Genomic DNA, 27,451 nt, shown 5'->3' with positions numbered 1-27,451 from the left:
AAATATTTTATATAAAACAGTAGTTTAAATGTTTTTCTAACCTTCATGTTTTCTACATTTCTGCATAAAAACGACTCAAAACATCAACAGATTTTCACCCAATCATGAATATGAGACTTGTTTGTTTATTGCCTGAAGTAAATGAATCATTTGTTCATATCAGTGAGGTGTTAAAGTCATGTCCTCCTTGTGTCCAGTATCTGCTGTGACCTCCTTGTAACTAAATGTTTCTGGTAACTGCTGATCAGTGGTCTACAGCAGCTTGGAGGAACGCCCATTCCTCAGAACAGAACCACTTCAGTTCTGAGATGTTGGTGGGTTTCCTCACATCAACTGCTTGCTTCAGGTCCTTCCACAACATTTCTATTGGATTAAGGTCAGGACTTTGACTTGGCCGTTCCTAAACATTCATCTTGTTCTTCTTTAACCGTTCTGTTGTAGAACCACTTGTGTTCTTGGTTCTCGTTGTCTTGCTGCATGACCCAGTTTCTCTTCACATTCAGCTCATGGACAGATGTCCTGACATTTTCTTTTAGAGTTCACTGGTAGAATTCAGAATTCATTGGTCCATCAATGAGGACAAGCCGTCCTGGTCCAGATGCAGCAGAACAGGCCCAAACCAGGACATTAGCACCCCCATGTTTGATGGATTTCTGAACAGATGGACTAAACTAAACCTAAATGTCTTGTAATCCTTGAGGTGCATTTACATTTACAGCTCACAGAATAACATCTCTCTTTGTGTGATTGGGTGCTTTGTCTACTTTCAGGACTAAATTGTTTTGAGTCGTTCTTTTGCAGAAATGTAGAAAATTCTGAAGATTGCAAAAACGTTCAAGTGACGGTGTTTATTTTAATAATTAAAAATAAAATAATTTTGTTTCGCAGCTTCACATATGAGTCATAAAAATGCGTCTTCATGCGTGTTGGATGCGTTTAAATCATATTTGTATAAAAAGTTTCTAAACCAAAGAAATGAGAGTTAGTTTTCTAAGTTGGTCCATCTGCTGGTGTTAAAGCATCAGACAGAATAAAACATTAGAGCATCATCCACAGGTTTAACTCCAGACGCAGACATTTGTTCAATAACATAAAAATGATGCAGTGGTGTTTTATAGTCCACATTAAAAATAACAAAGTGTTAACTAGCACACAAACACAACAGACTGTGGTTTTATGAGCAGCTGTAAGAGAGTTCAGTGACTTCCTGTAGGATCATGATGTATTTCATTCTAACGTTAGAACTCATCACTGGTTGAAGAGAAACTGTAGTTCACTGTTAAACAATGAATAAGTCGACAGTAACGATCTGAACAGCCTGTTTACTTTTGACTTAGTTGAGTAAACGATAAAAAGAACCTCGATGTAATTGTGGGGGGGTGAAGACAGCCGAGGCGTCTGTGAAACGCCCCCTAGCCGCGGGACGCCGAGGCTTCCTGATTGATGCCCTCAGACAGACAGCTCACACAATTACTGGGTTCTGATTATTGTTCCTGGTTTCATTCTCAGTAATAGATGTTCCAAAAGTTTGAGCTTAATTAGGTTTTAGAAGAAATAACTGAATTTTTTTTTTTTTTTTTTTTTATGTTCAGTTGTGATGACGCTATGGACGGAGCTAACTCCTTGTTTACTTGAGTCTCCATAAAAGAGGTGGACAGTGTAGCATGTAACAGTTAGCATGAAACACTAATATGAAAAACTCTCAGTTAAAAGTTCTGCTGTGATTTTAGCTCTTCCTAGCCTCCCAGCTAACAGTAGCTCTACCTAGCCTCCCAGCTAACAGTAGCTCTTCCTAGCCTCCCAGTTAACAGTAGCTCTACCTAGCCTCCCAGCTAACAGTAACTCCTCCTAGCCTCCCCGCTAACAGTAGCTCTTCCTAGCCTCCCAGCTAACAGTAGCTCCTCCTAGCCTCCCAGCTAACAGTAACTCCTCCTAGCCTCCCAGCTAACAGTAGCTCTTCCTAGCCTCCCAGCTAACAGTAGCTCCTCCTAGCCTCCCAGCTAACAGTAACTCCTCCTAGCCTCCCAGCTAACAGTAGCTCTTCCTAGCCTCCCAGCTAACAGTAACTCCTCCTAGCCTCCCCGCTAACAGTAGCTCTTCCTAGCCTCCCAGCTAACAGTAGCTCCTCCTAGCCTCCCAGCTAACAGTAACTCCTCCTAGCCTCCCAGCTAACAGTAGCTCTTCCTAGCCTCCCAGCTAACAGTAGCTCCTCCTAGCCTCCCAGCTAACAGTAGCTCCTCCTAGCCTCCCAGCTAACAGTACCTCCTCCTAGCCTCCCAGTTAACAGTAGCTCTTCCTAGCCTCCCAGCTAATAGTAGCTCTTCCTATCTGTGCTCAGTGTAGTTTTATAAATTCTTTGGTTGGACATGAATCATGAGTCCGTCGCTGCAGCCTCATGTACACGAGTCTCTCTCAGCTCTGCCCGGCGATAGATGACTCTGAACTCCCGCTGCACTTCATTAGCATGGAGTTCATTAGGCAGCTAATACCTGTTGCCTGCGTTGGAGGGGGTGATGCAGCGGGTCAGTAGCCATTAGCCAGCGCTTCCACTGGGCTTTGTCCCACTCTGAACCCTCATCCAGGAGACGGTCGGCCTTTTTATGACAGAGCGTATCTCTCATTACCCGACAGACTGAGTTCAGCAAGTCATTAAGTGCAGCTTTGCAGGAATGATGTGGCGAGTTTCTGTGGAGAGGAGGGGGATGGAGAGGATCATGGAAATGAGTAATTACAGAGAAAGTGTGAGCGTATGAATGTATGGAGGGATGAGATCAAGCACTGCACAGGGGAGGTGTGTGTCTCTGGCAGAAAGCCGCCGGTTGTTCCTGATGTAAGCTTGTTCTCAGAGTGTTTGCATACATTGAGCAGCGCTCGCTGCACTCAGGCCGAGGCTGCAGCTCCTCTGAATGTTTATCCTGGCACTTGATTCAGGTCTAAAGGGACACTGATTACCCTGCTCCACACAAACTCACACACACAATGCTGACGAGTGGACTTGCCCCGCTGCCAAGTCCAATTAACGGCTACAGCCACATCAGCATGCCCCTCGTGTTTGGTCAAAATTAATTTACCAACAAACTTTTTAATCAAATCTCACCACGGCCCCTGAGAGGCAACGAGCTCTGAGCTCTCTGCTGTTTGCAGCCGTGACGTCTCTGAGATCTAAGCATGAAGCTATGAAGCCCTTTTTGGTTTTTATTTCCTAGTTTCCCAGCTAACAGTAGCCACACCTAGCTCTCAGCTAACAATAGCCACACCTAGCTCACAGCTAACAGTAGCCACACCTAGCTCACAGCTAACAGTAGCCACACCTAGCTCACAGCTAATAGTAACCCCTCCTAGCCTCCCACCTAATAGTAGCCACACCTAGCCTCCCAGCTAATAGTAGCCCCTCCTAGCTTCCTAGCCTCCCAGCTAATAGTAGCCACACCTAGCTTCCTAGCCTCCCAGCTAATAGTAACCCCTCCTAGCCTCCCAGCTAATAGTAGCCACACCTAGCTTCCTAGCCTCCCAGCTAATAGTAGCCACACCTAGCCTCCCAGCTAATAGTAACCCCTCCTAGCCTCCCAGCTAACAGTAGCCCCTCCTAGCTTCCTAGCCTCCCAGCTAATAGTAACCCCTCCTAGCCTCCCAGCTAACAGTAGCCCCTCCTAGCTTCCTAGCCTCCCAGCTAATAGTAGCCCCTCCTAGCCTCCCAGCTAACAGTAGCCCCTCCTAGCTTCCTAGCCTCCCAGCTAATAGTAACCCCTCCTAGCCTCCCAGCTAACAGTAGCCCCTCCTAGCTTCCTAGCCTCCCAGCTAATAGTAACCCCTCCTAGCCTCCCAGCTAACAGTAGCCCCTCCTAGCTTCCTAGCTTCCCAGCTAACAGTAGCCCCTCCTAGCTTCCTAGCCTCCCAGCTAATAGTAGTCCTCAGCAGCTTCCTTCAGTTTGTGAAATGTGTTAAATACTGATCATTTCTGTTCATGTGAACATTCGCTGCAGTTTGATGACTTAGTTTGATGTTCATGATCAGGATGCAGGTTGTTTTCATGTTAGCAGCTAAACTGTTAGCTTGTAGAGGCTAGCCATAGCGACATAGGACGGCCTGTGACTGTCCACCGACTGTAAACCAACCGATCAGAACACAACCGCCTACACTTCTGTCGTTTTTGTTTGGGGCTCTTCTAAGTTGGGTTGAGCAGTTCTTCCTGTAGCTCCGATAACTTGAACATTTTCAGAGTGGACTCTAGTTTTCTGTTCTGACTTTTATTCATAGAAGAAGAACAAATAAAACCAGTGAAGAGAGCGTTTCAGGAGCAAACAGCTGCTGACGACACGTCCTATTACTTCTGTAGTTTAGTGTTTCTCAGCCTCCATCAGAAAACAAATGTCATGCTGCTGTTTTCACATCAAACCCACACCGTTTCTTTTCTCTCTCCCTCCGTCCTCCATCCATCCTTTCCCTCTCCCTCCGTCCTCCATCCATCTTTTCTCTCTCCCTCCGTCCTCCATCCATCTTTTCTCTCTCCCTCCGTCCTCCATCCATCTTTTCTCTCTCCCTCCGTCCTCCATCCATCTTATGTGTCAGAGAGAGAGAGGGGGAGCTAACCTCACCTCTTCATTTTCCTTTTAATACCACGTCTTGCTTTCCTTCCTTCCTTCACTTCCTCCTTTCCTTCCTCTCTCCCGTCCTCTTTCACGTCCTTCCATTCTTCCTTCCTCCCTTCTTTCTTCCTGTGTTTCCTATTTTCCTTCCTTCCTGTTTCACTACCATCTTTCCTTCCTTACTTCCTTACTTTCGCCTCTTCTCCTTTCTTCCTTCCATTCTTCCTTCCTTCCTTCCATCGTTCCTTCCTTCCCTCTTTCCTTACCTCTTTCCTTCCTTCCTTTCTCCCTCCCTCTCTTCCTTCCTTTCTTCCTCCCCCTTCCTTTCTCCCTTCCTTCCCCGCATTGCTTCCATCCATGCTTCCTTCTTCTCTCCCTCCCTTCCCCCTCACTTCATTCATCCATCCATCCTCCGTCTTTCTCCTTCCTCCCTTTCTCCCTCCCCCTTTCTCCTCCTCCCCCGCTTTTTTACATCCATCATCCTTCCTCCCATCCAACCTTCCTCCCCCTTCCTTCCCTCCTGCTTCGTTCTATCCATCCATCCTCCCTCCATCCTTCCATCCATCCATCCTCCATCCTTCCTCCCCCTTCCTTCCCTCCTGCTTCGTTCTATCCATCCATCCTTCCTCCCATCCTCCATCTATCCTTCCATCCATCCTTCCATCTATCCTTCCATCCATCCTTCCATCCATCCTTCCTCCCCCTTCCTTCCCTCCTTACATTTCTGTAGTTTAGTGTTTCTCAGCCTCCATCAGAAAACAAATGTCATGCTGCTGTTTTCCCATCAAACCCACACCGTTTCTTTTCTCTCTCCCTCCGTCCTCCATCCATCTTTTCTCTCTCCCTCCGTCCTCCATCCATCTTATGTGTCTGATATAGATAGGGGGGAGAGGGGGGAGAGGGGGGAGAGGGAATGGACTAGCGTCACCTCTAAACCTCTTGATTAGTCATTTTCCTTCTAATGCCACGTGAGCCCACGCTGAATGAACCTCGTGACAGACGAACCCATTAAGGAATATATTCCTCCTTCCACTCCTCCTCTCTCTCTCTCCATCTCTCCCTCCCTCTCTCTCTCTCTTTCTGATTAATTTCCAGCCTAACTTGTTTATCGTCGGCCGCCACTCGTTCAGCTGAAGTGGTCGGTACAATAGATCCTTTTCTTCCTCACACCACTGACTTGGCTGTGACTTTGAAATGGTCAGGAATTATTCATCCTCCGTCTTCCTCCTCTTTACATTTCGCTCTGAGAAGAGGAGCCGTTCCCTTTCTTTCCTCGTCCACTCCTCCCTCTGTCATTTTGCACTTCAAGCCGTCTTGACCTTTGTGAAAGGGGCTGGTGGTTTAGAGGAGGGAGCGGCGGTGACCTCCACGTGATTCCCCAGAGTGAAGCCACTCAGACTCACGGTTCACTTCATCCCGTCCTCCGAAATGAAAACGACGTGAACAAAGTACGAGAGAGAGAATTAGAACCGAGAGGATTTAAGTTGGACCAGAAAACTGGTCGGACGTCAGAACCACGGAGGCTTCCTTTATTACTTCCTCTTTCCATTCATTCCTTACTTACTTCCTTACTTCCATCATTCCCCATTGTTTCCTTCCTTGCCCTTCTTTCTTATGTTCCTACCTTCTGTTCTTCCTTCCTTCCTTCCTTCCCTCCATCCTTCCTTCCTTCCTTACTTCCCTCCATCCTTCCTTCCTTCCTTACTTCCATCATTCCTCATTGTTTCCTTCCTTGACCTTCTTTCTTATGTTCCTACCTTCTGTTCTACCTTCTTTCCTTCCTCCTTCCTTCCTTCCTTCTTCTCCTCCTTCTTCCCTCCCTCCCTTCTTTTCTTCCTTCCCCTTCTTTCGTACATTGCTACCTTCCTTCTTACCGTCCATTCTTCCTGCCATCCTCATTGTTTCCTGACTTCCTGCCTTCTTTCCTTCCATTCTTTCTTCCTTCCTTCCTTCTTTCTTTCCTTCTTTCTTTCCTTATTGTTTCCTTCTTTTCTTCCTTCCCCTTCTTTCTTACATTCCTACCTTCCATCCTTACCTCCTTTCTTCCTTCTTTCTTCTTTTCCTTTCTTCATTCCTCCCTTCCTCCTTTCTGCCTCCCCCTTTCATTGTCCCTCCCTTCTTTCCTCCATCCTTCGTTCCTTTCCTCTTCATCCTTCCTTTCTTCCTGCCTTCCTTATTGTTTCCCTCCTTCATTCCATCCTTCTTGCTTCTTCTCTTTCCTTCCTTCCCCCTTCTTTCTTACATTCCTACTTTCTGTCTTTCCCTCCTTTCTGCATCCCCCTTTCATTCATTCTATCTTTAGTCCCTCCATCCTCCCTCCATCCTTCCTCTGTTCTTCCTTTCCTGTTTATTTCTGCTCTATAGTTCCTATCACAGGTGTTTATATATTAACTCTGTGGTGGCGCCTGTAGTGGTCGTTAGAGGAACTGCTTCAGTGAATTAAAGCTGCAGTGATTAAATAAAGTTTCCAGGTGTTTACAGGTGTGTCGGCCGTCGATGGTCCGACCTCTGACTCCACCAAATGTCTCCGTCGGCTGTCTGGTGTCTCACCTCTCACCTCCTCATATCTGTGGGAGGGTGAGACACCTGCTGGCATCCATTAAGACCTGATTCCAGATTTATGCTCCAAGATTAGTCTAAAGGAGATCATTAAAACGCAATTACCACAGAAGAAGAAGAAGAGGAAGAAGAGGAAGAAGAATCACGCTGGACTTCATCTGAATGCAACACACACAATTAATAAATGAATAAATAAAACATTCAGTGATCAGTGAAAGGTTGTCACATCTCATGCATCATTCCACAACTCAGCCGCTAATGACAGTAATTCAGCCTTAAAACTAAACAGAAAGAGCAGAAGAGTTCAGTCAGGGCTGATTGGGGGGGGGGGGGGGGGGGCTGGGGGATGAGGGGTGGGGCGGGGGGGCATCGATTAACATACTGTTGACATTTCATAGCTTATTATCTGGACAGGAAGACGGCCTCGTTAAAGAGAATCTGTAAAAAAGTAAAAGACGAGTCACAACAAACCGACGCTTTATTACTGAGAACAGCAAACTGTGTCATCCATCTGGCCTGTCCTCCATCACTCCTCCTCCTCCTCCTCCTCCTCATCGACCCACCGCCCATCCAGCCTGAAATACGCCGCCACTAATTACAATCATTAATTGAAAATAGGAAATCAATGGCTCTGAATTAAACACAAGCACGCCTGTTTGGATGTGGGTCAGCCGTCTGCTAATAACTCCTCCCTGCTCGACATACTTCCTCTACAGTACAACACACGCTCTCCTCCTCATCTGCTCTGAGTTTGTTTTGGAGGAGGTAAAGAAAGTGGCTCGCTACAGGAAAACAAACCCCCTCCTGCCTCCCGCCTCCCTCCCCCCTGCCGGTTCTCCTCTAAAGTATTGTTTAGTCATTTGTCACCGTGCTGCACGGCGGCCGTCTGACGGCGCCCTGATGAAAATAGTTTTACTCATGCAAGCGGTGTGGCTTCGGATGAAGTGGCTCGTCGCTGGGCAATGGTTGTTAGAAATATAAAAGGTTCTGTGCTCCTGCTTCATGACTGCATCCTTTCCCCGAGGCCTGCAGTCGACCCTGCGCTTAAAAAAACACAAACACAACCCGTCTGGGTATGATTTTTATTTTATTACTATTATTTTTTGGAGCCGGCCCGCAGATTGTTTTCAAAGTCCTGACTCTGCTCTTTCCTCTGCTCCGTGGGAACTTATCGTCTTTGTGTTCATGGAGGCAACAGTAGTAATTTGTCTGGAATAAATAGAAGAGGGCGGTGTTTAATAATAGATTACAGCAGACCAGAGGCTGCAGCAAAATGCAAAACACCAGAGCGGCGGCCGCTTATCGGCCAAGGTGAAGGAAGCGTCCCACGGAGCGCTCCTCCACCAGGAACTGGAACTGGACCGAGGTTGTTTGCAACAAGTCGTTTAGCTCAGAGAAGATGGACCGGCTCAGACCGGCTCAGACCGGCTGAACAGTTACGAGAGTTTGTTTCATGCAAAGATAAATTATTTATTTTATTATTACCAGATGGTTCTTAATATAAACGTGTCTCCACATGCGTCCCCAGCCAGCACTTGAGATCTGATCTCAGTTTGTGTGTCTGTAAATCAGCAGCGCCATCATGTGGTCAGTAGAATATTGTAGCAGCTGCTGTCTCTAATGGATCTCTACCTACCGCTGGATCAGAACCATCAACAGCTGCTGGTTGACTTGGAGACATGATCCAGATGTTGGAACAAGATGGAAAGACTCTCACATGTTGAGATCTGATTTATTTATGACGGTAGTTATTTTAGAGAAGGAAGGAAGGAAGGAAGGAAAGACGGAAAGATGGAGGAAGGAAGCAAAGAAGGAAGGAAAGGATCAAAGAAGGAAAGGAAGTGAAGGAAGGAAGGAAGGAATAGAGGAAGAAATGGAGGAAGGAAGATGAAAAGGAAGGAAAGAAAGATGGAATGATTGTAGATGGGAAGTAAAGAAGGAAGGATGGAGGAAACGATGGGAGTGGAGGTTAGGGAATAGAGAAGGGAAGGAAGGATGGAAAAAGGAAAGAAGGGATTGAAGAAGGGAATGACAAAGATGGAAAGAAGGACGGTAGAAGAGAAAGAGAGAGAGATGGAAGGAAGTAAAGAAGGAAGGAAGAAGGGAAGTAAGGAGTGGAGTTACAGAAGTAAGAATGGAATAGTAGAAAGGAGGAAGAATAAAAGTAGGAAGAAGGAAGGATGGGGGAAAGACAGGAGCGAGAGGAATTGGAATAAATAAGGGAAGGTAGAAAAGATGGAAAGAAGGAAGAAACAAGGAAGAAGAAAAGGAAGTAAAGGAAAGAAAGATGGAAGGAAGTAAAGAAGGGAGAAAAGATGTATGTGGTCAGGAAGTGATGATGAAATGTTTCCAGCTGTTAAACGTTCTGACGCCTTAAAGGTCTGATGGTTGTTGAACATGGATCCTCCTTCCTCCTTCCTCCTTCCTCTCTCCTGGCGCCTCCTGCTGTCTCCTCCCTCTGAGCGTGGTCCTCCTTCTCCAGGTGTTCTCCTATAAACGCTGCTGTAGCTCCTGGTTCTGCTTGGTGTGATCATCGGGGCAGAACCGAGGCCGATGAGAGCAGCTCCATCCATCAACACATGACCCAGAGCTGCTCGCCTTTTCTGACCACTCAGCGTTATCGTCCCGTCTCTGTGGCAGGGACTTCCCCTCTCACTCCCGTCCAATCAGTACGCTCGTCCATCATCTTCTCAGCTTCACACCCAAGGTTTTATCATCACGTTAGTGTTTATCAGAATACGCAGATAAACAAGCACTGAGTGTGTGGGTTGGACGTCAACCATCAGTGTTCTCTTCTGAGTGTTTTTAATCTGACTCTGATTTAATCAGACAGGAAATAAAACCCAGACACGAGTCACACAGGAGCAACTCATTCTACAAAAGAAATTTAAACCGCTGAGCGTTGATGCTTTTAAATTCTCCCATCAATCACTGCAGCCCACCCTGAGACTGTATTGACTGGTGGACATGAACAGCTTTGATTAATGACAAACAATCATCACACAGGTGTCGGGCTTGTATGCCAGGTATTTTCAGTATTAATTTAACGCTGGACAGGTTTTTAAAGCAGTTTGAAAATAGTTGATTAGTTCTCTGCACAGTTTGTTTTTAAAGATCCTATCGGCAAAACATTTAGTTGTCATTTAGGTGACGGCTCAGTTGGTAAATTAACATCAACAACGGTCGCATTTCATTGAACACTTAGTTTTTGCTACAGGTTCCAGTACCACTAATAACCACTAGATGGCAACACAACACAAACATTTCTCCTTAAACTATAAATTATTCCGTATTTATAGGCAGTTACGTCCTGACTAGCCTCGTGTAGCTGTCTAGATTTTATTATGTTGTGAACAGTTTAAAACCAAGTGCACACAATTTACAAACAAGGATATCTGCGATTCTTTGGATGTCTGGAGAACCAAAGAACCCAAAGTGTTCCACGTTGGGTTTTTACCTCTTGAAAGTGAATCTGGCTACAAAATCCTACTGATTCCACTACAGGAGACAATGTACACACAATTCAACCTTTGGACATTTTATTTAGCCTGGACATCATCACATTCTACCATTGTGATCATTATACAATCCAGAAGAAGATGGAGATTTCCTCCATGTTGTTCACACATGGAACTCCGCAGGGGAACCAGTCACCAAGGCATGCTACATAGCAATGCTAAGCTAACTTTCAGTACAAGATGACTGTATTGTGTTTATTATCTGTAGTACCATCATTAGACCACTAGATGGAGACAAAGGGACCATGTATGAAACTGAGAAGGCTCACACAGGGCTCAGATTCTATCAGTCAAGTCACCATGTGGTGGATAGTTGATGTAGAATCATGTGGACAGACTCTGAAGGACATAAAAAACATCAGTTACATTTGTTGTCAGTTGATTTTTGGATTTGGTGAAATATTGAGACAGAAGAAGAAATTCTGACTGTGAAAGTCAGTGTTTTTTCTCTGTTAGCTGAGGCTAGCTAGTTAGCTAAAGCTACATGATGCTTGGTATCAATAGAAAGAGTAGCTTGTTTCTAATGACACCCATCATGGCAGAGTTGATTGTGGGTACTGTAGTTGTTTCATGTTGACTGTCCCTCATATTTACACACTCTTACCTTTTGTGAATAAAATACTCTGGGACAGTTGTTTTCATTGGTTTAAACTCTGATCTTTTAGAGACATTAGCCTAAACACACCACACCGTGTTGCTGGCAGTTTGTTACAGAACATTTTGAAGCCGGTGCCGTGTTTGTCGGGTGGTCCTGCACAGTCCTGGTTTCTATGTGAAGAGGTTCTTTCAGGATAAATGCACAAATTAAACACACAAATGCTCACTGGACATTTTTGTTCAGGCCACGGAGCAAAAACAACTCCGCTTCCACCTGATAATAACTAATGAATGATTATTACATTTGCATAACTTTTGCCTGCATCGTGGAAAAGTGGTTCAGTGAAACCCTGGAGCTTTTTTTCATATTTTATTTCTTTATTTATTTTACATATGGCTGGAGAGACAAGAGAGAAGCAGCATTTAAAGTAGGAGCAGATTTAATGACGACATCAATCAGCCACGCACACCTAAAGCACTTCACTGTACCACGTTAAAATAGAGCCGATGACTTTATGAAACGTTGGACCATTTCATTCTGTAATGTGGTTAACACCTGCCATCATGACTAGTGGCACCGCTACTGCTGCACCTCCTCTTGAATAAGTCACAGCGAGTAAATAAAGCCGTCTCACCTGAGAGAACGATGCAGGGACATTATTAAATATTATGGATTCAGACTTTTAGCAGCTAAAAGCAGAAACTCCTGAACCGTGTGAGCTGCAGCTAAAAACCTTATCTGTTATTCATGGTGGCCGTAGACGATGCTCAGCGTTAACGTCAAATGACTGGATAAACGTCCAGGTTGGTTTAGCATCAATCATCAGTGAGTCTCCCCCTGCAGGACATTACAGGTAACAACAGGATGATCATCTAACGTGACATAGACATCAGCTGTTTTAGATTCTCCTCAAAAAGGTTTAACAAGGACATCAACAGGTGTATTTAAATGGTTTTAACTACAGCACACGAGACGTCCACAGTTTGTTTCTGTTCTGTCCGTGAGAGACTCCACCACCGACGAACCTGGAAACCTTCCTGACACACTCAGTAGATTATGCAGCTCTTAATTTAGTGCAGAAAGTTGTGCTTAGTGCCAGCGAGCTACTCCTGATCAAAGTCATTAGTCACTTGATTTGGACTCTTTGCTGCTGAATAATTGAGGCTGTGAGAGGATAAAGGATCCGACGACGCCGGCTCAACAGTTAAAGGGAAATAAAGAGAAGTTTCTTCTTTGGGAGGAGGAGGAGGAGGAAGAGAGAGTGAATTAGAGGGAGATGGAGAGGGTGATTTATGCTTCGTCTGCTCCTGTCCACCACAGCGCTGATGAAACATTTAACGCCATAATATCTGTGAAACTACCTCCAACGTTTGGAGGGAAAAGTTCCTGAGTGCAGATAACTTTGGCTCAGCTGGTTTCACTGCCAGGTTTTAGTTTTCAGGACGTTCATCCAGAGCTGGCTGCTCTCAGACTCACAGTAAACATTTATCAACAAGATAATAGAAAGAATAGATTAGAGAAGACTTTACTATCATTGTATGTATGATACAACGAAACTGGAAAATAAACTGTGTCCCAGGGGTCAGGAGGTCAAACAGGGTCGGGTCAGTGTGAGAAGAAGCTGAAAACATTTAAACACCAAACTGTATTTATGATGTTACTGGTTGTTATAGAAACATCCAGGGTGGTGTTCACATTACAACACGAGCTCCAATAAGACGTTCATTTATTTAATGAACAGCAGAGGAATTAATGGTGATGGTTGTTTTCTGAATGAATAATCACCTCCAACATTTTCTGACAACGTCAGCAAAGACCGATCAGTGCTTGGCTGAACTAACGCTACGCTCCACTTAGGATGTAAGGAGACAGCTTTAGAGATGAGATGAAATGAGATTTGATTCAATGTGACAATGATCTCTAATGAGATGAGGCAATAAAATGAGATGAAATTAAATGAGATGAGATGAGATATGATGCAATGATGAGATCATATACAATACGATATGATGGCATGAAATGAGACAGGATGAGATAAAATTAAATGAGATACAATGATATAATGTTAGGTATGATACAATGATGAGATGAAATGAGATAGGTATGATGCTCCGACGAGATGAGATGAGATACTATGTGATAATGATCTCTAATGAGATGAGGCAATGAGATGAGATGAGATATGATGCAATGATGAGATTATATACGATACGATGACATGAAATGAGACAAGATGAGATAAAATTAAATACAATGATATAAGTTTGGGTAGCTCATTTTATCTCATCTCATTTAAATAAGATGAGATAAAATGATATACGGTTGGGTATGATACGATGATGAGATGAGATGAAATAGGTATGATGCTATGACAAGATGAGATAAAATGAAATGAGATACAATGTGATAATCTCTGATGAGATGAGATACAATGATATAAGATTAGGTATGATACGATGATGAGATGAGACGAGATATGCATGATGCTACGACAAGATGAGGTAAAATGAGATGAGATACTGTATGATTCTATTAGTGTCTGAAGAAGCCAGTAAAGCAGATCCTGCAGAGAAACTTCATATGTTTTTATTTGATTATAATCATCTTAAGTAATTTATTGAACGAACAAGTGGAATGTTTCTTAAATGTTTGTTTCTTCCATCAGCCAATCAGAGCCGTGTTCTCTCTGTGGCTGCATCGTGACGGTAGATTAAACGTCTGTAAACATCAGATTAGTTCAGACCTCGTGTCTGTGCTGAGGGTAAATATGAGGTTTCTAGTTTAAGATGAAGCAGACGAGGCTGAAGCTCAGCTGGAGCTGTAAACATGGAGTCTACTGAAGTCAGGATGAAGTCCTCCTGTCACTGAGAGCCGGCAGCATGCAGAGTCACCACAGGAGGAAAGATCACACCTCACCAGTCGAAACCTAAATCCAGCTCTGATTCATTCCCTCCAATCAGACTCTGCTGCAGAAAATATACGTTTAGTTCTGAAGAGTCTAATGTGTGATGGAGAGATGGTAGCTAAGGGAAGCAGAAGAGAGAAACAGACGGCTGCAGAATTAAAACTTGCTCCTTGGTTTTCACAATTTGGTCCAAAAAGATTTGAAAAAAAAGATTTGAAAAACTTTTTATGTTTAATTCGTTTGTCTTTACTACAATAATCCATCGAACCACTTTTTACTTCAAAGACAGATTTCCAGTGTTCCCCATGTCCTCCATGGTGAACACTGGTCCAGGTCTCTCTGGTCCAGGTCTCTCTGGTCCATGGATCATTGTGTTCAGCTCTAAATAAACCTGGTTCTTCTCCAGATTCAGAGATAAATCCAGATGACCAGATACCTTGAGTCAGAAAGTCTAAAATTACATCTGAATATTGTTTCCATGATTCGTTTAGACAGAAAAGATTTAAAATCACTGAAACTTCTGGTTTTATATGAATCTAATAACACCTGGTTTCTCATTTACTTCTATTTCTGGTTTATTTTTGACTTGTTTACTTGTTTTTTTTATGTTGTTTTTATTATTTTTTCTTTAAAACTAAACCAGAAGGCTCTACAGACGGCGCTGGTCTCTGATTGGCTGTTACTAAAACCCAGTTTCCTGTCTGTTCCAGGCTGTGACAGTGACTTCTGGGGCCCCCACTGCAGTAACCGCTGTCAGTGCCGTAACGGGGCCAAGTGTAACCCCATCACGGGGGCCTGCGTCTGCACCGACGGCTTCCAGGGCTGGCGCTGCGAGGAGCCCTGCGACGCCGGCTCCTTCGGTAAAGACTGTCTGATGGAGTGTCAGTGCCTCAACGGCGCCACCTGCCACCACCAGACCGGGGAGTGCCTCTGTGCCCCGGGGTACACCGGAGCCTTGTGAGTATACCTGGCAGATCAGCTGATCAGAAGTGAGCCGTTACCATGGAGACCGGGTCAGATGATGTGATCAGATACCTGTGTTTACATCAGATACATCAATCAGTCTAGAGGAAACAGAACAGAAGAAGGAGGAGGAGGAGGAGGAGGAGGAGAAAGTGTTAAATAAAATAAAAGAAGGAGAATGAAGAGGAGGAAATAAGACTATGGAGGAGGAAGTGGAAGGAAGACGAGGGGTAAGGAGAAGATGGAGGAGGAGGATGAAGGATAAGGCAAAAATAGTGGAGAAGAAGGAGGAGGTTAAAAAAAGGAGACAATGGAGAATAAGAAGAGGAGGGTGAACATGAAGGAGGAGGAAGAAGAAAGTTTAAAAGGGAAAAAGGAGTAGAAGGAGGAAGAAAAGAAGAAAGATGAAGGAGAATGAGGACGAGGGTATGGAAGAGAAGGACAGACAAAAGAGGAGGAGGAGATGGAAGGTGAAGAAGAACTTTGAGAAGAATAAGAGGAGGGAGAACATGAAGGAGGAGAAAAAGAGGGGGAAGAGAAGAACAGGAAAAGGAGAAGAAGATAGGAGGAGATGGAAGGAGAGGGAGAAGAAGAAAGAGAAGGAGTGAAGCGAGGAGAAAAGTTTTCCCTCCATCTTTGTCTCCAAGAAGACACATCTGATATCAGCTGTTCTCCTCGTTCCTGGATCTTGTCTCCTCCTCCTGGTCTCCTCCTGGTCTCCTCCTGGTCTCCTCCTCCTTGTCTCCTCCTTGTCTCCTCCTGTTTTCAGTCTGGAGCATCAGATCATTACGTTCACACCTGCAGACATTAATGGAGACGTTCAGTTTATTCTTCCTCTTCATTCAGAGAACATCTCACCTGCTGACTGAAGCCGTCATTGATTTTATGTCTTGTCAGTTACATCGTTTTCTTTCTTTACATGTTCCTGTGAAGCCGTCATTGATTTTATGTCTTGTCAGTTACATCGTTTTCTTTCTTTACATGTTCCTGTTTTCTGTCTCTTCATGAGGAGATTCTGATCAGGACACGTTTTATCTGCACTTCACTGAAAAACAAAAACTGAAACTGACAAACGTGATCTGTCCTAAACAAACACAGAGACAACGTCCATGAGCGTCTGGCTGGTTGTTGTTTGTCCTGTACAGTTAGCGCTCTTCACTCTGTGTTAATGATTGGAGCGCCTCCTAGCCTCCTAGCCTCCTAGCTAACAGAAGCTCCTCCTAGCTAACAGTAGCTCCTCTTAGCCTCCTAGCCTCCTAGCTAACAGAAGCTCCTCCTAGCTAACAGTAGCTCCTCTTAGCCTCCTAGCCTCCGAGCTAACAGAAGCTCCTCCTAGCTAACAGTAGCTCCTCTTAGCCTCCTAGCCTCCGAGCTAACAGAAGCTCCTCCTAGCTAACAGTAGCTCCTCCTAGCCTCCTAGCTAACAGAAGCTCCTCCTAGCTAACAGTAGCTCCTCCTAGCCTCCTAGCCTCCGAGCTAACAGAAGCTCCTCCTAGCTAACAGTAGCTCCTCTTAGCCTCCTAGCTAACAGTAGCGCCTCCTAGCCTCCTAGCCTCCCAGCTAACAGAAGCTCCTCTTACCTTCACCAGCCTTGCCTTGTTTATTAGGTGCAGCAGATTAGTCTGACTGGACTCTTGTCTCCTGTCTCTGTCTCCAGCTGTGAGGAACCTTGTCCTCCAGGGAAACATGGCTCCCAGTGTGAGCATCGGTGTCCCTGTCAGAACGGAGGAAGCTGCCATCATGTGACCGGACGGTGCTCGTGTCTGGAAGGATGGGTGGTAAGACCTGCACCACGTCCAGATCACAACACCACAACATCCAGCATCCAGCCAGAAAGAACCAGACGAAACTAGATCTATATAAAACCAGATTATACCAGTTTAAACTAGATACAGACAGTTTAAACCAGACAAAACTTGATGAAACCAGATTGGAATGAGATAGAACCAGTTTAAACTAGATACAACCAATGAAACTAGATGGAACGAGATAAAACCTGTTTAAACTGGATACGACCAGATGAAACTAGTTGGAACCAGATGAAACTAGATCTATATAATACCAGACTATACCGGTTTAAACTAGATAAAGCCAGTTTAAACCGGACAAAACTTGGTGAAACCAGATTGAACCAATTTAAACTAGATACAACCAATGAAACCAGATAGAACCAGATAGAACCAGTTTAATACCATTGAAGGGCTTTTGTCTTTATTTGGTCTTATCTCCTCCTCTGTCGCCTCCTCTTTTGGTGCTTGGTTAGCTTTAACGCTAGCTTTAACGCTGGCTTTGACGCTAGCTTTGACGCTAGCTTTGATGCTAACCCACCACCACTAACAGATGTAGTTACAGTACTTAAAATAAATAACTGGAGAACATTGTTCTGTGTTAGAGCTCCATGTATGTTTGATTTGACCACCTCCTCTTCCTCCTCCTCCTCCTCTGTCTCCTCCCTCAGGGTCCCGTCTGTGCTCAGCCGTGTCCGTTTGGGTCGTTTGGGATCAACTGTTCTCAGGAGTGTACGTGTCGTAACGGAGGTCTGTGTGATCACATCAGTGGTCAGTGTCAGTGCACGGCCGGCTTCATCGGAGAGAGGTACGACTACAACCAGGATAAATAACAGTTCTCCTCCTCCTCCTAGTTGTTCTCCTTCTTCTCTTCATCTTCTCCTCCTCCTTCTTCTCCTCTTCCTTCTCCTCTTCCTTCTCTTTCTCTTTCTTCCTCTCCTCCTCATCCTCATTCTCCTTCATCACCTCTTCGTCTACTTCCTCTTCTTCCATGTTGGTCTGTTGGTGATGAATTTGAACCATTAAAGTACTTTTTCTACTTTCTTCACCTCCATCATCTGTTCCCTCCTTCTCCTCTGGTCAGCTCTGATTCTCCCTTTCTGTCCATCCTCCTCCTCCTCCTCCTCCTCCTCCTCCTCTTCCTCTCTCTCCATTTGTTCAGAGTCCAGACAGGTGAATAATTCTCTTCCACTCCGTCCACGTCCTGATTGAATTAGTCCAGATAAGCGTTCTGATTTAAACGTGGCGTTAAACAGACGTCCTCAACGAGACGTTTTAATCGAGTGATTTGTCTGTTTCTTAACGGTGTCGGCTCCTGGACGTGTTGGGAATGAAATAAATAATCCTCTGTTCAGCTCACACTCATTAGAGCGAGTAGCATCACTGATCATTCTATGACATGTTTAGGATCCGGTCCAGGTACTTCCTGGTATTTCAGGTTCGGTGTTAGACTCTAAGATAAAATTAGTGCATTTGGTTTTCAATTAAAAAAAACAAAAAAACAAAAAATTTTAAATCCAAACACATAAACATTTCTTGTATTGCGTCGTCTAAAGTCTTAATGTTTGTCCTGAGGTGATTTCATGTCCTTGACTGAAGCAGGAAGAAGTCTCCATGGTGACCACTGGTCCAGGTCTCTCTGGTCCAGGGAGTAGTCTCCATGGTGACCACTGGTCCAGGTCTCTCTGGTCCAGGAAGTAGTCTCTATGGTGACCACTGGTCCAGGTCTCTCTGGTCCAGGATCTAGTCTTCATGGTGAAATTCAGACGACCAGATACCTTGAGTCAGAGAGTCTAATATTCCATCTGAATCTTGTCCCAGAGTCATGTCCATGCTCCGTTTAGACAGAAACAGAAAAGATATAAAATCACTGATGGAAACTTCTTCTTCTTCTTCTTCTTCACCTGCAAAAACTTCTGGTTTTACATGAATCTAATAACCACCGGTTTCTCATTTAATTCTGTTTTCATAGATTAAAGGACCAGTGGGAAATTTACTTTTTTAGCATTTTCATTTTTTTCCTCTTTAAATTTAATTTCAGATATTCTCTTATTTATTATTTATTTTAGAGTCTAAAACCAAACTTGACGGAAGATGAGTTCTTACTTCAAACATTAGACTTCTGTCTGTACGTGATGAAAGTATGTCTGCTTCAGTTTATTTAGTTTTATCAGGTAGAAACTGTAGAAACACGTCTCCAGGGATTTAATTCATTCTGTTTGACTGATTAAAGTCAGTGTTGGATAGAAACTCCTCGTGTGATTCTAGCAGCTTTAAACTAACCTCATTATTGTTGTTTTTGTGCTCGACCCAGATGCCAGGATGAATGCCCGGTCGGCACCTATGGGCCGCAGTGCGCCCACAAGTGTGACTGCCAGAACGGGGCCAAGTGTTATCACATTAACGGGGCCTGCCTGTGCAACGAGGGCTTCAAGGGCCCCAGCTGCCAGGACCGCTTCTGTCCCAGCGGCCTGTACGGACTCATCTGCGACAAACGCTGCCCCTGCAAATCCGCCAACACGCTCAGGTACCGGGCGTCAGGATAGATCACGTTTAAAATGTTGATGCTACACTGATGTTGTTTTAGAGGACGACTCACTGACTTCTTGTTCTCCCAGCTGTCACCCTCTGTCTGGGGAGTGCACCTGTGCAGCGGGGTGGGCGGGGCTTTACTGCAACGAGACCTGTCCGCCAGGTTACCACGGCGAGGGCTGCAGGGAGCCGTGCGCCTGCGCTAATGGAGCCGACTGTGACGGCATCTCAGGAGCTTGTGTCTGTGCACCGGGATTTATCGTAAGTCTAGAAACACTGAAAACTCAGCACACTGCCACTGCTGTAGTTTAACCCTCATACCTGATATGGACAAAAGTGTCCTTTTCTGATTTTATTTTTTTGATTACTCAGTGTTGGTTATGCTTGCTGCTATGATATTTGGTCAAGGTGTGTATTTTTGAACAAATTTTGATATTCCAAAAACAAATCCCATAATACTCTATTTTTACAGTGTAATCTAAATACTTACGTTGTTACCACTAAGGGACAAAAGTGTCCTCTTTTAAAATGCCATAAAAATGGCATATGTTAATATTTTTTTCTGCTTTTTTTTACATAAATCTTTTCATCTACTTCAGTCCTAATCATAAATACCAAATGTTTGATTATTTTCAATATTTTAACCCTTTATATGCTAGTGTTTGTGATGGCATCCAAAATTTATCGTAAAAAAACACACAAAAAATGAAATATTTTCAATAATCTGAATGCAAAACTGATTTTTCTTGGGGGGATTATTAGAGCCTTGGATATGACAATGAACAGTAGCAAGATTGATTTTGATGGATTTTTAGTTTTTTTGTAGTGTCAGATTTACAAAAATAGTTACGTTGTTACCACTAAGGGACAAAAGTGTCCTCTTGTAAAATGCCATAAAAATGGCATATGTTAATATTTTTTTCTGCTTTTTTTTACATAAATCTTTTCATTTACTTCAGTCCTAATCATAAATACCAAATGTTTGATTATTTTCAATATTTTAACCCTTTATATGCCAGTGTTTGTGATGGCATCACAATGCATTACATACAATGCATTTCAATTAGGAGTACAGTGTCCAACAACTTCGACCTCTAGAAGTAAAACATAAATACATAAATATTTAAAAATGTGGAACAGAAAAGTACATGAATGGCATCAGGAATGTTGTGTGTGTTTGTGCGTGTGTGTACATGTGTATGAGTTCAGTTCACCCTCATACACAGGAACTGCAGCAAAAGGATGTGTGAACTTTGCAAATGTGTTTTCCACAGTTGCTGTGATTTGCAGCTCCCAAGTTTCTTATGATATGAAAGTGATGTTATTGGTCATGAGGAGAAAGGGATCCTTGCATTGATTGTGTGTGTGTGTGTGTGTGTGTGTGTGTGTGTGTGTGTGTGTGTGTGCGCATGTGTATGTTCAAGATTCAAAGAGTTTATTTTCATGTGCTCAGTGTAGAAACATGTTTCCCTGTACAATGAAATTCTTCTTTTGCCGTCCACCCAAATGCCTACGAATATAAAACAATCTTACAATTAGAATATAAAAAGATACATATAATACAAAAATATAAGATAACTAGTGCAAATATTGTATCAAGTGAAGGTAGGAGGGAGCAGGAGATCACCAGGCGGATCGGAGCAGTATCTGCAGTGATGTGGATACTTAACCGGTCGGTCGTGGTGAAGAGAGAGCTAAGCCGAAAGGCGAAGCTCTCAATTTACCGGTCGATCTACGTTCCAACCCTCACCTATGGTCATGAACTTTGGGTAATGACCGAAAGAACAAGATCGCAAATACAAGCGGCCGAAATGAGTTTCCTTCGTAGGGTGGCCGGGCTCAGCCATAGAGATTGGGTAAGGAGCTCGGACATACGGGAGGAGCTCAGAGTAGAGCCGATGCTCCTCCACATCGAGAGGAGTCAGTTGAGGTGGCTAGGGCATCTGGTAAGGATGCCTCCTGGATGCCTCCCGGGAGAGGTGTTTCGGGCATGTCCCACCGGAAGGAGACCTCGGGTCGGACACAGGACACGATGCTCCTCCCCGCCTCTCGACGTGGAGGAGCATCGGTTCCTCTCGACGTGGAGGAGCATCGGTTCCTCTCGACATGGAGGAGCATCGGTTCCTCTCGACGTGGAGGAACCGATGCTCCTCCACATCGAGAGGAGTCAGTTGAGGTGGCTAGGGCATCTGGTAAGGATGCCTCCTGGACGCCTCCCGGGAGAGGTGTTTCGGGCATGTCCCACCGGAAGGAGACCTCGGGTCGGACACAGGACACGATGGAGAGATTACATCTCTCGTCTGGCCTGGGAACGCCTGGGGGTTCCTCCGGAGGAGCTGGCTGAAGAGGCTGGGGAGAGGGCTGTCTGGGATTCCCTGCTGAAACTGTTGCCCCCGTGACCCGGACCCGGATAAGCGCGAGAAGATGAAGACGAAGTGCAAATATCGATATGCAAATGAAATGAAAACAATGTACTGAAAAAATTTAAACAAAAGCTGGAAAGTGAACATGGCATGATTTTAGTCTGTGATTGTAGACTTCTGTCAGCTCTTGAGGACTCTGATGGCAGTGGGGAAGAAGAAAAGTCTCGAGGTCTTATATTTCACACTCCTGTACCTCCTTCCTGAAGGTAGGGGTGTGAACAGTCTGTGTTGGTGGCAGGTGGGGTCTTTAGTTATGGAGGCAGCTCTCCTGCGGACTCTATGCTTGTAGATATTCTGCAGAGAGGGCAGTAGAGTCCTGGTGATCCTCTCTGCAGGCGTTTGGGGTCCCGGCCATAGTGCTGCCATACCACACGGTGATGCAGTATGTGTCTAATTGAGGCGTTTGATCTATAACATGTGTCCTTTTACTTCAAAGACACACAGGTGCAGGTGCAAAGTACAAAACAGTAGGTTCATTGGATTTCAATGGGAGTTGTTTGTACACAGCACAAAAAAACAATACTAATACTACTAATAATAATCCATCAAAATCAATCTTGCTTCCATTTATTGACATATCCAAGGCTCTAATAATCCCCCCAAGAAAAATCCACTTTGCATTTAGATTATTGAAAATATTTCATTTTTTGTGTGTTTTTTTACGATAAATTTTGGATGCCATCACAAACACTGGCATATAAAGGGTTAAAATATTGAAAATAATCAAACATTTGGTATTTATGATTAGGACTGAAGTAGATGAAAAGATTTATGTAAAAAAAAGCAGAAAAAAATATTAACATATGCCATTTTTATGGCATTTTAAAAGAGGACACTTTTGTCCCTTAGTGGTAACAACGTAACTATTTTTGTAAATCTGACACTACAAAAAAACTAAAAATCCATCAAAATCAATCTTGCTACTGTTCATTGACATATCCAAGGCTCTAATAATCCCCCCAAGAAAAATCAGTTTTGCATTCAGATTATTGAAAATATTTCATTTTTTGTGTGTTTTTTTTTACAATAAAATTTGGATGCCATCACAAACACTGGCATATAAAGGGTTAAAATATTGAAAATAATCAAACATTTGGTATTTATGATTAGGACTGAAGTAAATGAAAAGATTTATGTAAAAAAAAAGCAGAAAAAAAATATTAACATATGCCATTTTTATGGCATTTTAAAAGAGGACACTTTTGTCCCTTAGTGGTAACAACGTAACTATTTTTGTAAATCTGACACTACAAAAAAACTAAAAATCCATCAAAATCAGTCTTGCTACTGTTCATTGACATATCCAAGGCTCTAATAATCCCCCCAAGAAAAATCAGTTTTGCATTCAGATTATTGAAAATATTTCATTTTCTGTGTGTTTTTTTACGATGAATTTTGGATGCCATCACAAACACTGGCATATAAAGGGTTAAAATATTGAAAATAATCAAACATTTGGTATTTATGATTAGGACTGAAGTAGATGAAAAGATTTATGTAAAAAAAAGCAGAAAAAAATATTAACATATGCCATTTTTATGGCATTTTAAAAGAGGACACTTTTGTCCCTTAGTGGTAACAACGTAACTATTTTAAAATCAGGTATGAGGGTTAAAGGTTGTTGTGTCAGGAGATAGGAAGCTACGAGGAGCTAATGTTAGCTGGAAGGTTAGGAAGTTAGCAAAAGCTATACTATTAGCAAAGAGGCTAGGAAGCTATGAATAGCTACTCCTTGCTGGAGGCTAGGAGGAGCTACCATTAGCTTGAAGGCTAGGTAGTTAGCAAAAGCTACTATTAGCAGGCAGGCTAGGAAGAGGTACTGTTAGCTTGGAGGGTAGAAAGCAAGGAGGAGCTACTGTTAGCCAGGAGGCTAGGAAGCTAGCAAAAGCTACTATTAACAGGCAGGCTAGGAAGCCATGAAGAGCTGCTGTTAGCTGGATGGCTAGCTAGCTACAATGAGCTACTGTTAGCTGGGAGGCTATAAAATCAGGAAGAGCTACTCTTAGCTGGGAGGCTAGGAGAAGCTATTGTTAGCTGGGAGGTTAGGAAGCTAGCAAAATCTACTATTACAAAGGAAGAGCAACTGTTAGCCGCAATTGGGTGGTTAGGAAGAGCTATTATTAGCATGGAGGCTAGGAAGCTAGGAATAGGTAGTGTTAGCTGGGAGGCTAGGAAGCTAGGGGCTCCTTAGGGACGCCTCCTACTGTTGTTTAAAACTTAGCACATTGCCACTGCTGTAGTTTTAGTCCATCCTACATTTCCCACAATGCAACAGGAGAGATGTTGATTCCTCGGAGTTCTTTCTTCTTTATTTCTCTGTGCGGTCTTAACTCTGATCCAACATGTGACCAGGGTGGAGACAGAGTGAGTCTTTAGAGGAACATGATGTTCTTTGATCACAACTCGTCTCCATCGACTAAAGCTAACGAACGTCCTCCTCGTCTGTAAAGAGCTTTTATGTCCGAGTGCGTTGCGTCAGCTGTGGTTCTGGACCAGACACCGAGGCTTAATTACAAGAGAATCAAAGGGATTTCCTCAGAAATCAGAGTGGATGTGGAAAAGGATTCTCAGTAATGAGTTTAGTGGAGAGGAGGTGCAGAGCAGGAGGTGCAGCAGGTGCAGAACATGCATCGACATGCTGCCCTCATTTATCAGGAGCTGTTGACTCTGCAGCTTCAACTAAAAGCTCCTGCAGCTGCAGACGTCGTCATGTAGGTCAACCTGAAGGAGAAAGACTTTACCTGGAGCTCCACCACCACGAGAAACACCTGAGCTTCAAGTCATCCACATGATAAAGACAGTTATCATCTAAAGTACAAGTAATACACATTAAATATAAGATTAATAAACTAACATCACAGCTACTGGAAATACAACAGGAGGAGGAGGAGCGGAAGGAAAGAAGGAGGAGGATGAAGAGGGTGGAGAGGAAGAGGGAGTAGGAGGCAAAGATGGATGAGTAAGTAGGAGGAGAATGATGGAGGACGAAGGTGAAGGAGGAGAAAGGGGAGACAGAGACAAAGGAGGAGAACAAAGGAAAAGAAGGAGAAGTCGAATAAAGAAAAGAGGAGGAAGATGGAGTAACACACATGTTGTCGTGGGCCTCCTGCAGATCTGAGATGAGATGAGATGAGACAGTGTCTCTGATAACTGGACTGAGAGGATGATCAGATGAAAGCAGGATGATTTGTGGATGAACAGCAGCTGAACTCAGTGGAAACAAAGCCTGCGCTATCGATTCTACCAGAATTTATTCCGTGCTGCTAACTCACAGTTTGGTGTGTCTAATGCTGCGTGGACAAAAAAAATGATTTAAACTGAATTTATTTCTTCTATTGTCACCAATTTGGAAAGTTGGGTCGATATCTGTGAACATGTGTAACTCTGAGTGAAGGACTGAAACCTGCAGAAATCCTCCTGGTCTGTCATGAGAGGACGGACTGTGGTTCAGTTAAAAGAAAAGAATTACAGGTTTAATTTAATTAGATTTAATTTACTGGCTCTAAATGTTTCTACAGAACTTTGACTCTGGAAGCGTCGCAGCATCTGGTCGTTGTCACTGAGGACGTCGTCTAAAGCAGGATTAAGATCATTAATGATTCATTTAGTTCCTTTAAAGGCTCTTAAAACATGTTGTTGTAAATTTAAGATGAGATGGGATTAGATGAAATGAGATGAGATAACACAAGATGAGATATAGAATGAGATGAGATAACACGAGATAACACGAGATGAGATATAGAATGAGATGAGATAACATGAGATATCATAGAATAAGATGAGATAACATGAGAGGAGAGGAGATAATATGAGATGAGATGACATAATATGAGATACCATGAGATGCAATGAGGTATCATTGGATAACATCAGATGAGATGAGATGAGACGAGATAAGGTAAGATGACATAATGAGATGAGATATCATGAGATGCGATGAGACATCTTGGGATGACATAACATCAAATGAAATGAAATAACATATCATGAGGTGACGAGATGAGATATCATGGGATGAGATAATGAGATGAGATAACATGAGAAGCGATAACATGAGATGCGATGAGATGACAGTGATGACATAACATCAAAAGAAATGAGATGAGATAACATAACATGAGATGACAGTGATGAAACATGACGTCATTTTCATGGATTTTAATTTATTAATTTTTTTTTGTACGATCTTCAATTAAAGTGAAAACAGTCGTCCATAAACGTGACCTCCGTGCTAAATATCATCAGCGTCCATTGATCCACAGGTGTTTATTATTCCAGAGGTGTCTCTCGTCCTGGGACATTCTGATGGTCTTTCTTATCGGGTCCACTCACTTTATTCATTGAAGTTCTATTATTTTTTTCCTTGATTCACCAACTTTTTTAATAAGGCTCCTCTCGTCTCCTGTCTCTGCACATTTGTCTTTGTGAATACTAGATTAATATCAGTTTAAAGGAGCAGGTTGGAAGCAGGCAGCTTTAATTAGCGCGGTTTATACGTTGGAAGGTCCTGATCAATGCCACAGCGTGCTAACGACGCTCAGTAAGGTTAATCTGTCCATCTCTGTGGTCTGATGGTGTCCTCAGACATCATGTGTCTCTCTGTCCTCCATAATACATGTGCTTGTTTGTTGCGTCCAGCTGAAGCCAGCGTATAATGAATTTAAAGATAAACCCTGAGTACGGCCGTCCTCCCTGGAGGAGCTGATGAAAACTGGCTGTCAGTCCAGTTCCTCTGACTTCAAACCTGCCTCGTTCTCGCTCAGACGTTCGTCCAGAAGCGATGACGCAACCGAGCTCGACGCCTCATGAAGAATAGACGAGAGTCAGACAGAGAACGAGAGCTGAAACACAGAAGACAAAGACGTGTTTATTTGGAAGATATGACGCAATGCATTATGGGACTGTAGGGGGAACGTCTGTTGTATTGTCTCTAATGTTCTTCATTTGCATTTGTCTCATGAAACATCCATGTTTTCTTTCTTTCTTCTGAATATTTGGACCAGTGTCAGTTTTCTCTCAGATCCTCTCGACTCATTTGAGAATTATTCAGGTTTTTATTTTTGACTATTTATTTCTGATGTGTTGACGACTTCATACGCTGGAAGGTAACACGTCTCCATGCTGTTATTTATCATCTCATCTCAGATAATAGAGGAGATATCACGAGACAACATAAGAGGAGATGAGATAAGATGAGATGATATGATATGAAATTAAATTAAATTAGGTGACATATTGCAAAATAAGATGAGATAAATGAAGATGAGATGAGATAAAAAATGAGATGGGATGAGATCAAATGAAATAAGATGAGATATGAGATGAGATATCATGAAATAATATAAGAGGAGATGAGATAATATGAAATGAGATGAGATTAGGTAATACAAGAAAAGATGAGATGAGATATCATGAGGTAAGATTAGATGAATGGAGATGAGATGACCCGAGATAATATGAAATGAGATGAGATATTCGATTAGATTAGATAATACAAGAGAAGATGAGTTGAGATAAAAGATGAGATGGGATGAGATGCAATTAAATTAGATAAGGTGAGATCAAATGAAATAAGATGAG

At 43.3% G+C, this 27,451-nt stretch overlaps 1 protein-coding gene across 1 annotated transcript in view; it reads left to right on the top strand.

Moving 5' to 3' along the window:
• The window catches only part of LOC311486106 (uncharacterized protein), a gene marked incomplete at its 3' end in the record, with an annotated part of 69,471 nt that overhangs the window by 21,629 nt on the left and 20,391 nt on the right, over window positions 1–27,451 (top strand). Inside the window, exons 5-9 of the mRNA XM_084541869.1 lie at window positions 14,877–15,123; window positions 16,787–16,907; window positions 17,588–17,724; window positions 19,231–19,443; window positions 19,535–19,709. Of these exons, the coding sequence (XP_084397995.1) occupies window positions 14,877–15,123; window positions 16,787–16,907; window positions 17,588–17,724; window positions 19,231–19,443; window positions 19,535–19,709 (893 nt within the window). The remainder of the gene's footprint in view (window positions 1–14,876; window positions 15,124–16,786; window positions 16,908–17,587; window positions 17,725–19,230; window positions 19,444–19,534; window positions 19,710–27,451) is intronic.

Source organism: Chelon labrosus, assembly GCF_963514085.1.
Source record: "Chelon labrosus genome assembly, chromosome: 3".
NCBI lineage: Eukaryota > Metazoa > Chordata > Actinopteri > Mugiliformes > Mugilidae > Chelon > Chelon labrosus.
The sequence above is the reverse complement of the archived record's forward strand: the minus strand, read 5'-3'. Positions and strand labels throughout refer to the sequence as shown.